At 47.7% G+C, this 12,558-nt stretch overlaps 1 protein-coding gene across 2 annotated transcripts in view; it reads left to right on the plus strand.

Moving 5' to 3' along the window:
- The window catches only part of SAMD4B (sterile alpha motif domain containing 4B), a 36,331-nt gene that overhangs the window by 13,803 nt on the left and 9,970 nt on the right, over window positions 1-12,558 (plus strand). For both annotated transcript variants that reach the window (XM_015100575.4, XM_042232021.2), the window contains exon 3: window positions 8,853-9,323. In XM_015100575.4, the coding sequence (XP_014956061.1) occupies window positions 8,853-9,323 (471 nt within the window). The remainder of the gene's footprint in view (window positions 1-8,852; window positions 9,324-12,558) is intronic.

Here is a 12,558-nt window from a genome sequence, read left to right on the forward strand (position 1 = left end):
GTGGTTCTAGGCTTGTTAGTTGGTGAGGAGTCCCTGACCTCTAAAGTCATCATCATGTCTCTTCTGGGGCTTTACTGTCAGAAATCCTCAGACATGGAATGGGACACTCCTGGGGGAGTGCAGTGCAGATTAGAAACTACCCACAGCAGAGGAGGGATTACATAGGGCAGCTGACAAGAACAGAATGAAGCCATTACCTATGAAAGGGGGATGGAAGGTGAGCATTTGTTCATTTCTCAAGCTCCAGGACATCAGAGCTAGGAGGGAATTTTAGAACTCTTCCAAAAGTTACAAGTCATATTATTCTTTATCCCCCTCGAAGGTAGGTTGCACCTAAGGCATAAACAGTTTCAAGAGAGTTTTGAATTTACATGTAGTCCAAATTAGTTTCCTGAACACTCAGTAAAGTAAAGAAGTACTCTTTGTCTCATGAGGGTGACACTGGTGTGGGTGAAGCAAGGCTTCTCTAGAACCTCTCCCTCAGACCTGAATTGTAGATAGAAGTCAGTCCAGAGAACTATCTCACAGGGCACTGCTGAAGCCATTCAGGCCTTCTGGGGCTTCCCAAGTCTGGATGGAGAGGTGTTGACCTTGGTGACAGGTGGGAGAGATGGAAACCAAAGTGAAGTGAAAGTCGCTCAGTCATGTCCAACTCTTTGCGACCCCATGGACTATACAGACCATGGAACTCTCCAGGCCAGAATACTGGAATGGGTTGCCTTTCCCTTCTCCAGGGGATCTTCCCAACCCAGGGATTGAACCCAGGTTTCCCTCATTGCAGGCGGATTCTTTACCAGCTGAGCCACAAGGGAAGCCCATGGAAACCAAAGAGAGGGAGTATATGCACCTGAAAGCTAGCTGGATGGGGGTGGTACCCAGGGACCCATGTAGAGTGTGCCCTAATGTTTCCACCTTCTTCCTCATGATAGCAGTTCACACTGAGTCCCTACAACAAGCCAAGTACTAACTTTACTTATATAGTAACTTTGAAAAGTGTTCTTCATGACTCTAGAATCAGACTGTCTAGGTTTAAATCCCAGTTCTGTCACTTGCTATATAATCAAGTAACTTCACCTTTCTAAGCCCTGGTTTCCTCACCTTAAAATCAAGATGAAAACTGTGCTTATCTTATAGGTTAGTTATGGGCCCTGAGAACAATGTCTGGCATGTAGTAAACACTCAATAATGTTAATTGTTGTTTTTATTGTCAGTAATTCGTTTCGCCCATATAACAACCCGTTGAGATAGGTAATGTTGCTTTCCCCGTTTTATAGGTGAGAAAAATCATCATGGGATGCTAGGATTGGGATTTGGGGACCCCCAGAACTGCTTCCACCTCTTCTGAGGCCTACCCACCTTAGCAGTCACGTTTTTTTTTTTTTGACAAATCACAGAAGTGCCATGGTTTTAGGGGAAGTCAGTTCCTCAGGCCAGGAGTCACCAGCTTATGTTCCTGTCTCAGACAGTGAGCAGCAGGAACCCAGCTTGGCTGCAGCCAGCTCACACCTCAGCTGTTTCACAGTTCTCCCATCCTCCCCACCAAGGAGGGTTCTTCTCTGTTCTAGCACCAGGGCAGGGGACCTGTGGTTGTGGTATGGCTGTACCCCCAGCATAGGAGCTCCTTTGGGGCAGACCAGTGTCTTAAGCAGCTTGGTCATGCATCCCCACCATCCCATTCTGAGCAGAGAGTTGGATGAGCCCTGGGTGCCAATCCTGGCCATCTATCAGAATCGCTGGTTGCTTACTGCCGTTTATTTACTAGAGCATTTTTAGTTTTCCTTTTGTTTTCAAAATTTGCAGTAAAATCAAACCATATGAAAGATGAAAAGTGAGGTCTTCTAGACTTCCACATTCCCAATTTGTGTATGTTTTATAAGAGATTCTGTGCACATTAAAGCACATTCTGCACTTGAGTACATTCAAGTTCTCCCTCCAGCTTTTTCTTTATTTTGATGGTTTTAGCACATAGAGCATCACACATATTAATTTGTTTTTTTTTCCACTTAAAAATGGAACTTTAGGATCATTCCTTATTCAACACATACACCTCATTGTTGTTAATGGCTGCTTGATAGTAAGAATAGTAAAGTAACAGAGAGCCTGACCTCTGTATCAAGCAGTGCTTTACTTATATTATTCATAATCCTCACAACAGCTCTGTAAGGAAGATCTTATAACTCCCCCATTTACAAATGAGACAGGTCTGTGACTTGCCTTGATTGTACAACTGGTCAGAGGTGGAGCTGGAGTTTGACTCTAAAGGTCTTGCTCTTAAAAGGAGTACTATATTGAGTACCCTTTAAGCATCTCTAGGATAAATTCCTTGAATTCTGTGGGACTGCTAGTTTGAAGTTATATACATTTAAAATATCTGTTGTTGCCACATTGCCGTTGAAAGACATGACATACCTTATACCAAGAACCTGAGACCCATCTCAGACAGTTGGCCTTAAGATGTTGTGGTTAATGCCTGTCCTTGAGAACTGCCTTGCAATGACTTGACTGGTGAATGAATATATGAATCAAGGTCTTTATCCCCAGCCCCATGTCAGGTGGTAAGAATAAAACAAGTTGGTACTTAGATGGATGGAGAGTTAGGGAAAACTTAGAGTGAGGGAAGAGAGGGCAGGCCATGGTGTGTTCTGGAGTCAGCAGGAAGCCTGCCAGGATTAGAGCAAAAACATGACTGGAAAGAGAGGTGATCATAGAGATCAGTCCTTTGGACCCTGAATGCCTCGTCCTAATAGGCATGGGGGCTCCAAGCCTGTGTTTCCTCTCTCACTCCCAACCTCACTGGTGAAGGAAGGAGCTATGCGCTGGACTTGGAAACCTGCCTTGTAGGAGGAGCTCTGCATTCTCTTGTCCATTATGGCTTTCCCATCCTGTTGTGTTTCCCAAATTTACGTCATCATCAGAATCACCTGATGGGGGAGAATGTGACCTAAAATCAGATTCCTGGGCCCCTGTCCCAGACCCACTGAATCAGAATCCTTAGAGGATAGGCCTGTTAATGGGCACCCTGGTTCTTCTGCTGACTAGGCACTTTGAGAGATGATTCTGTACTGATGATTCATTTGTCATGGGACATGAGAACAGGAATCAGGACACCCAAGAGTTCTAGATCAAGCTCTGCCACTAACACCTCTTGTGACCTGGGCCAGCCCCATCCCTCTTGGGCCTGAGGATTCTCATCTAGACAAGGAAGGGATTGTTCTAGATACTCTCCTAGTGCAGCAGTAGTTCCTAGTATTTTATGGAATGGGCACCTCAGAGAACCTGTCCCTCCTTCCCACCAAGACGCACACTTACCCTGCAAACCAAATCTTTGAGTTCAGTTGGTCTACCTTTTCTTGGATAAGGATTACCTATTATAGGGTCTGATGCTCTTTGTCAATCCCTTTGGGCCAGGAGAGCAGAACAGTGAGGCAGATTCTCTGCCTTTTTCTGGGGGTTTGTACTTCATGTCTCACCCACCCAACCCTGCTACTTCTTTCAGTTCTCCCAGGGAGAGCCTGGGTTCAAGTTTGGGTCTGGGTCAGAGCTGCTTACCCTCCCATAGCCTCCTCAGAATGGGCCAGAGAGTACAGAGAGCTGAATTTTGGTAAGTGGGTCCCCATGGTGGCTTCATGTCAGAATCACTTTATAAAAAGAACCTGAGGCCTAGGTCCTATCTCCAGAGATTTTGCTGTTTTTTAAGCTTGCTGTTTGGCACTTAGGTACATTCAGTGGAGAACTGCTGTTCTTGCTGACAGTGACTCTGGGTGGGCCCATTAAGGTGGTGAGGGTACTGTCACATGACCTACTGGAAGTGGAGAGTTGGGAGGCATGGAAGAGGCACTGGGCTGGGCTGTCCCTTCCTCTCAAGCAGCTAGAAGGGTAGAAGGAAGTCCCCCAGCCCACGCAGCCAGTGTTGGTTTCATGCGAGCAGAGTCTGAGATAAAACCTGGAAACAGAAAAGCAACACCCCAGGGGTCTCTGGAACCAGGGAGGGAGAAGCCCCAGGTTTCCCGTTGTCATTATCCCTGTTCCTTGTCTCAGTGCTGTCTGCCCTGCCTACTTGCAGCTACAACAGTAATCCTATCACCCGCGCCCCACCCCCGCCTTCCCATGATGACTTGGAGCCCAAGGGTGGGGCCCGGGAAGCTGAAGTCTCCTTCTCTCCCTGGTCCTCTGGCTTCCTGGGCCACATTTCCTGCGTTTCTTCTCTCCTCCTGTTCTCTGAGTCAGAGTCCCTGTATCCAGCAGGTTTAAGCCCTTCCCTCCTTGGCTCATTGAATCTGGGTGGGGAAACTGAGGTCAAGAGGGGGCTGTGGCTGAGTGAGTCACCCAAGCTCAACTCTGATACCTCCACCCTCCCCTTTCAAGCTCTACTAACACAGTTCATCAAACAAAAATGTGAGCCCCTTTGCCCTCCCCTACGTTTGTGTGAGATGGGGTGAAGCATAGAAGAGCATGTTGAAGCCAAAACCCAGCCCCTCTGACTAGTGCCACAGGCTGCCGCGATTGTTGCAACAGCCCAGCATGTAAAAATGAGTTTCTTCTTATGGCAGTCTCCAAGATATATTTGGCTCCTGTGATTTGCAGCACCCAGGGTCATGACCTACTTAGCTCTGGTCACCTGGCCAAGGAGAGCACTTTTACACAGTCTCCCTCATCCTCTCTGGAGTCCAGGTTTGCAGCTTGGTGAGCTGCAGTCATTGACGTCATGGCATTCCCCAGTCCCCTCCCCCATCCGCCCACCTCCAGAATTTCATCACTGCATATTGTGCCTCTAGCTCAGAGGAACCAGAAACGTGTCTGTTTTTGGTAAATAACTGCATGAAATTCCCCACCCTTGTCGGGAATCTTAAGGGGGAGACCCAGATGTGCTCTCCTATGTGAATTGCTCCCTCTAGCCCCAAAATAGCTTGACTCTAGATCTCAACCAGCAGCCAACAACAATAATAGTTGAAGTGCATGGAGCAGTTAACACAGATCAGATGCTTTGCACGATTATCTCATTGAATCTTTAAAACAACCCTGTGTTTTAAAGGCTTTAAATACCCTCATTATACAGAAGAGGAAACCAAGGCTCAGAGAGGTTAAAGGACTGGCCCACAGTTATACTGACTTGTGTCTTAGAGGCAAAGCTAGATTTTGAATCCAGGCAGTTTTGCCTCTTGAACTTATACTCTTTACACCATATAATCTGCTAGGACATGAGACAGAGTGACCTGAGGACAGAGTGATCCTAGACAGGGTATATTATACACACACAGACAATACTGCCTTCCAGGGGACCGTCTGGGTTCAGCTGTACCAGTATTCATTGGGACTCTGCTGTGCCTCAGCTCTGGGCCAGACTCTTCTGATCTGGGCAGGAACCTAGAAGTTTCATCCCCACCCATCATTTTCAGCCCCCACTGGGCTCACCCCAAGGGCCCTGAGGCTGCCCAGAGTCCTTGGACCAGCTCCAGTGTTCACTGATGCTTTCCAGTCTTGAGAGGCCCACCCTTTTCAGCACATTGCCGCACAGATACGTGAACACACATTTCCCTAGGGTCAGCCTCCATTCATCTAAAACCACTTTCCCCTTTCACTGCAGTAGAACAAGGTCCTTCATTGAGCCCAACCCGTGGGGCTCTTCTGTCATGTCCCTTGGCAGTACCAGAGGAGAAACTGTGTTCCTTAGCTCTGGAGTCCTGGCAGTACTCTGGGGGTGGGGGAGGGACTAGACAAGGCTTTTCTCTGTCCCAGATGCCTCCAGCTACCCTGTAAGGACTAAACAACAGCAACTGAGAGCATCAGGGTAGGGCTAAAGGGGTAGGCCAACTGCGCTGGAGGAGAAGGGAGAAAATCACCTATCACTGAGTCACATACTGAATGTTTACTATGGGCACACTCTGTCAGGTGCTTTATGTGGATAGTCTTCCCTAAATCCTCTTAGCAGCCCTGTGACCCCTCTTTTACAGAGGAGGAAGCACGTTGTCCCAGCATCTGTACCACACAGCTGGGGTGCAAGCCCTTGACTTTCTGTCCCTCATCTTCAGTCACTGTATTTCTTCTTCCTTCTCATCAGGAACTGAAAACTTGGGGACTTAGTCAAGGAGATAGAGTGCCAGGGAGTTCCTTTCCCTGTGATCCAGTGGCATATGGAGGTGGGAGAACTCAAACAGTGAAGGCTCCCTGAAGTCAGGAAGACTTGTCCCACCTTGAAAAGATCTTTCGATATGGAGATGACCTAAGAGAACGCTTCATGGTCATGGGGAGCTAGTTCAGGAGATTAAAGACGGAGGGGATGAGGTTTCCTGGCCTCGTGTGCCAGGTCCTGAAAGGGATCTGGAAAGCCAGGAACAAGGGGAAGAAGAAGATAATGGTATTGGAGAGATACAGTGGAGGGTTATGGGATTATGCTTAGTACTGTTATTGTGTAGTTAGTTCTGTTTTGGCCAGTACTGTGGATAAGCATGAACTGATGACTCTGAATAAATGGATGAACCCTTGAGCACTTTAACAGCTTAGGGTAGAAAGGCCAGGCAAGAAAAGGTGCACTGATATGGCCAGGAGTTTGGACTTATATGTGTTTTGTTTTCTTAGAGCTACAAGTGTAAGAATTAAAAGTTTATATGAATTCCCAAGCCACAGATTCCCAGACACATCATTAAGAGAAATAAATGTGTATAAAAAAGGTATTTCTCAGGTTTTCATGCCATGTTCCCAGTGGCCAGGTGTCCAGCCTATAGTGTGGGCAGAGGTGACCAGAAGTGCTTAGAGTATTAAGCCTTAAGGATATTGATATGAGACACCATTGGAGGCAGAGGGACCCAGATCAGGGCTCACTTGAAATCCAGATGCCTGAAATTCTGAGCCTCTTCTGTATATGTCCATTCCTAGCCTCTCTGTTTCCTGGTCTGGGAGTTAGCTTATGCTTTGAGAATCTTTGTGGGTATTTGAAAAGAAGAAGCTTGTGTAAGGTATAACCACGATGGTGTTGGGAATGACAGCTGATGTTTACTGAGGACTTACTTCACGTCCTGCTTTGTGCTGTGGTCTAAATTCATGGCAACCATGCCAGGTAGGAATGATTCTAAGTCTCTGTTTAAGCTAGAGAAAGGGCTCTCTGCAATGATCATGTTTATGTCAGTAAGTAGGAGAGGAGGGACATGGGCCACATTACTGCCTGTTCTTTTTCATCACTCTCCCCTCTGGGGTCCTAGCTCCATTCAGCTCCTTTGTGCCTTTCTGAGACCTTACCATTAGCCCAATAACTCACCTCTCAGAACTCCCTTGTTTATTGTTGGAAGATCGTCACTGTGGGTGCAGGTATGAGCTCAGTTGCCCAAGAGTGAGAATAGAGTTGATCCTGATCATTGTCTTTTTTTTCAAGTGTTGGTATTCTTTGTCCTTTTTCCTTTCCCCGTCAGCATTACCTGCCATCCTCCACTCCATTAAGCTAGTCGTGGAAGTGATAACAAGGTTTTCAAGGAGGGACAGTCAGTCCTATAACAGTTCCTTCCCAAGGCCTCCTTTGTGGGACTAGCTTGGGGCCTTATTCTCTGGGAGCTCACTTCTGAGAACAAGGAAGCCTCACTCATCTTCACAGTACAGATAGGCCCTCAGACTATGGGTTGGTATAGAAAGGAGACATCACCAGATCCCCAAGGCGTGGAGTAGCCAGGGAAGACGTCCTGAAGAAGGACAGGTGTTTAGGCAATCCATAAAAGACTCATAATTTGGATAGGAGGAAGAAGACTGTTGCAGACTAAAACCTTGATTCTCAGCCTGAGTGTAGAAGTTTGGATAAATATGGCATTTAGAGAGCTCCAGGGAAGATGGGGTATCCTAAACCAAGTCTTTATCTGGAAGAATGCCCTAGAAATGAAGGTGATGTTGGGCTAGGAGCTCTTGAACTTGAGTCTATTGGTGCTGGTTGCCATTATAAGCTTCAGGTCAGGAACATGATATCCTGGTGTGCTTTAGGAAGATAAATCCATCTGGTATATGGAATGAACTGGAAGGGTAGAATCTAGAGGCTGATTGCAGTTTAAAAAGCAGCCATCAGCATTTATTAGATATGTTCTATATGCCAGGCCACATTCCATTTTTTATTAACTCATTGAATCTCAGAGCAACATTGTGAATTGGGTACTAAATTTTTCAGGTGAGGAAATCAGTGCTCTGTGAAGTTCAAGTGACTTTTCTAAGATCAAGCTAGTAAGTTGGGGGAGTCCAGACCATCTGATTCCCAAGCCCAAGCTTTTTTTTTTTTGGCTGCACTACACAGCATGTGCCTGGAGAATCTCAGGGATGGGGGAGCCTGGTGGGCTGCCATCTATGGGGTCACACACAGTCAGACTCGACTGAAGTGACTTAGCAGCAGCAACAGTACACAGCATGTGAGATTTTAGTTCCCCGACCAGGGACTGAACCCTGCCCTCTGCACTGGACTGCCAGGGAAGTCCTGAGCTCAAGCTTTTAACCAATATATTATATTCTGTTGTCCTCCAAGTCCGGATAAAGGCTGTTTTGACAGGGGAAAGAGGGTAGAGGCCATGAAGGTAAGGAGTAGGGATACAACAAGAAGAGCAGGCCTGGGGACAGCAGGAGGGACTCAGGTTCTGGAGTGGCATGTTTGGCTGATTAGGAGCCATGGCAGGTTTCTGAGAGTAGGAATAATGAAACCAGAAAAAAGAAAATTACCGTGGAAGCAGGCAGAGTATGTTAGATATCACCTGTATGAGGGACAAGGTTGGAGTCATGGAAGGAGAAGGGAAGTGAGACTGGAGCTGAGGGAGTGGATTGTAGACGCCTCTCCTGGCTTTATGGGGGCCCCGCCCCGGCTGCCCTGACGTTCCCTCTTGTCCCCTCTGCAGCCGTCGTCAGCCAGTGGCAGCAGGAGTCCAAAGAGAAGGCGGTGTCCCTCCTGCTGTCCCACCTACCCCTGCTTCAGCCGGGCAACACGGAGGCCAAGTCGGAGTACATGAGGCTGCTGCAGAAAGTGCTGGCCTACTCGATCGAGAGCAATGCCTTCATCGAGGAGAGCCGCCAGCTGCTTTCCTATGCCCTCATCCACCCGGCCACCACACTGGAGGACCGCAATGCACTGGCCCTCTGGCTCAGCCACTTGGAAGAGCGGCTAGCTAGCGGCTTTCGCACCCGACCTGAGCCCACCTACCACTCTCGCCAGGGCTCGGATGAGTGGGGTGGCCCTGCAGAGCTGGGCCCTGGGGATGCAGGGCCAGCCTGGCAGGACAAGCCACCCCGGGAAAATGGACATGTGCCCTTCCACCCACCCAGCTCAGTGCCGCCAGCCATCAACAGTATTGGGAGCAACGCAAATGCAGGTGAGGAGGTGGGAGTTCCTGGGAAGCCATGCCTACTTGAAAAGGGTCAGACTGGGCTCTCTCTTCACTCACTGTGTCCCTGGGCAGGGCACATAACCAACCTCTCTGGGCCTGTGAGTCAGTGTAGAGGTTGTGAACTGGCATTCCCAGAGCCATTTCTGACACGCCAACATGCTTTATTGAGCCCAAACTCAACAAAACTTTGGTTTTATTTTGTTACATTTTAAAATAAATCAGCAATGTAAGGAATTTTCCCCTAAAAATCCAGATATCAGCTTTCCTTAAAAAATCAAATGATCAGGTAAATCAAGGCCTGTGGTCTGGTGGCAGTCATAAGATGGAGTTAAATATTGGTTACCACCTTTAGACCTACACGTGTCCCAGTAGGCCTCTGCCGCAACCATCCAACTTCAGGCACGTGTGATAACTGCCTGACCTCTGAAAGCATTGAGTTCGTGACCATAATTTGAAGTTCTTTCTAGCTCAGACATTCTGAATTTTTGTATCTGGCTCCAGCTTACCAGACTTATTTCTGAGAAGTGTATGTTTGTAAGCCTGTTCATATAAGATGTAACTCATACTGCAAAGCATTAGTAATAGTAGATGACATTGTTTAGCATTGACTGTGCTAGGTGCTCTATTTTTAAAAGCATTTTGCAGGCATGGTCTCCTTTAATCTTCATCACAACAGTATCATTAGCCCCATTCTGCAGATGAAGGCACTGAGACGCAAAGAGATGAAGTCTTGTATTCAAGGCCACAAAGCAGGTAGTGAAACTGGCCAGGGTTTAGACCGGGCAGCCTGATACCAGTGCTTGCCTCTGATGCTATGCTATCCTCCAACTAAGTGGTCTCAAAATGACTCTCCTAGTTAGTACCTCCAGAGGCTGGGGTGAGCAGGGGGCTGGTATTCCAGTCAGATTTTTGTTTTATGTTTTTTTAATTTTTATTAGAGTATAGTTGCTTTCTGGTTTTTAAAGTGTTAGTTGAAATGAATAGGATAAAAGAGACTGACATTTCCAAGGATTGATGAAGTGATAGTCACGTGACCTGACTCAGGGCAAGAAGTTGCCAAGATTTAACTTCAAAATGCCAGCTGCCTTTTGCAAGCCCTGGTTAAAGCAGGCCAGGTGAGGGCGACAATAAAAACGTTGCCTGTGCCAGGGGCAGAGTGAACCTTGGGTCTTTGGTACCGAGCTGTATGGCGCCTAGTACATATCAGTTACCCCGAGCCACTTTCTTCCCCAGTTGAATATGGATATCCTAGTCACCTGCTTCCCTCCCAAGTGTTGGCAAGAATCAGGAAAGATAGAGGGATAGAGGGGCATTTCCAGGCGCTCTAGCAACAACCCAAGGTGTCTTGGACCTTTTTTTCCAGTCTCAGAACATGACAGTTTCTGTGTCCAACTTGGGAGGGTATATTGATAATTCTAGCTAAAATATATTCAACGTTTAGTCTTTGCCAGGAGCAGTTCTGAGAACTTTATACTTAAAAATTCATTGGCTGAGTCACAGAAAAATCACTTGTCCAAGGTGGTGTAGCCAGAATTTAAATCCCAGCAGTCTGGCTATACAGCTCATATTCTTTATTACTGTGCTACACCACCCCCACCTAAAAGTGACCCTCCCAGAGATGCTCATCGAGGGGAGGGATCATCCATGCAGGGTGCCCATACTTGCAGCAACTTTAAAAGACCAGGCTGGAACAATGTTGGATAGGGGATTTGAACCAGAAGAGAAATTGGACATTTCAAGTACAGGGCATAGCATGGATTGAAGGTATAGGGATGTCAAATTGGAGGGAATGGTATGTAGACAGGTCTGGCAAGGATGGAGAGGTGCAGGGATTTAAATGAGTAATAGCCGTAGCAAATACTCATGTTTACCATGGGCCTGCCCCTGTACCAAAAACTTCGCAAGAAAGTGGAAACAACGGAGGAAATGAAGTGACTTGCCCAGGATCGTGAAGTTAATAGGTGGCTGAGCCAGAATTTGAACTCAGGTCTGTCTTGACTCTCAGATCTCAGTATGTTCAGTTCAGTCACTCAGTCATGCCCGACTCTTTGCGACCCCATGGACTGCAACCCACCAGGCTTCTCTGTCCATGAGATTTTCCAGGCAAGGATACTGGAGTGGGTTGCCATTTCCTTCTCCAGAGGATCTTCCCAACCCAGGGATCGAACCCGGGTTTCCTGCACTGCAGGCAGATTCTTTACCAACTGAGCTACAAGGATTAGGGTCACATTTGGGGGCAAGGGCAGGAGGGCTTGAAGGATAAGATGAAGCTTTTCAATTTAAGGCAATTGCAGGAAACAGGAAGTCATTAAAATATTTTTGAGTGGGGAGTGAGGATTGGCCTGTAAGGGCAGGCAGGGTGGGTTTGGGGTTCTGCCAAGGACAGACCAGGGTTTCTTGGAGAGTGCAAGGCCCTGGATATCTGGCCAGCATTCCTGTTTTTATAGTTCTCATGCTGTGGCCAGCCTCCACCCTAGTGCGGGGCCAAGCAGGGCTTCTCAGGAACTACACAATCGTTCCAATCAGGATAATTTCCTGTCCTCTCAGCCTCGCCTGCCCCCTTCTTGGCTGAGAGGGGACAAAGGAGGAAGCCAGGGGCACCAGGACAAGCCAAAAAAAAAAAGCCCTGCGTTAAGGGTTCTCCAGCCCCCCATGCCCAGAGGGTGACATCTATTACCAGTCCAGAGGCTTTGGAGGAGCCCCATGCAGAGGATCCCAGAGGTCACAGATAATGGGTGGAGGGTAGCCTTCATCGGTGGGATCAGTGCACTGCCCCCTCCCTGAAGTGACTTCCTGGTTAGGAGCGTAGATAACTGTCACAGGTGAGGGAAGGTGCTTTGGGGGCCTGTGCCAGGCTGGGTGTCCTGAATCTGGATTATCAGTGAGGCACTCACAGGAAACCCAGCCGTTCCATCAGAAATGAGGCTAGGGTTCTTCTGTCTCTGCCTCCTAACTCTTTATGGGAACTGGGGTGAGGGACTTCTGTTCCCTAGACCTTGATGGTCTCTCTTTCCCAGCATGAGGCTTTTGGCTTTGTTTTCTTATCCTTTTTGACTTGGGGTACTTCTAGATTTCCTGTGTCAAGTTCAGAGGCCCCCTTAGCACTCTTAGGATAATGGGTGCCCTCCTTTTGGAGTCATTGAATTTTCAGTTATTCCTGTGTCTTGGCCTGTCTTGGGGATGCAGAAATGGTTGGGCAAGCTTGCCGCCATCCTACACA

The sequence above is a fragment of the Ovis aries genome, chromosome 14 (assembly GCF_016772045.2).
Source record: "Ovis aries strain OAR_USU_Benz2616 breed Rambouillet chromosome 14, ARS-UI_Ramb_v3.0, whole genome shotgun sequence".
In the NCBI taxonomy this organism is placed as follows: Eukaryota; Metazoa; Chordata; class Mammalia; order Artiodactyla; family Bovidae; genus Ovis; species Ovis aries.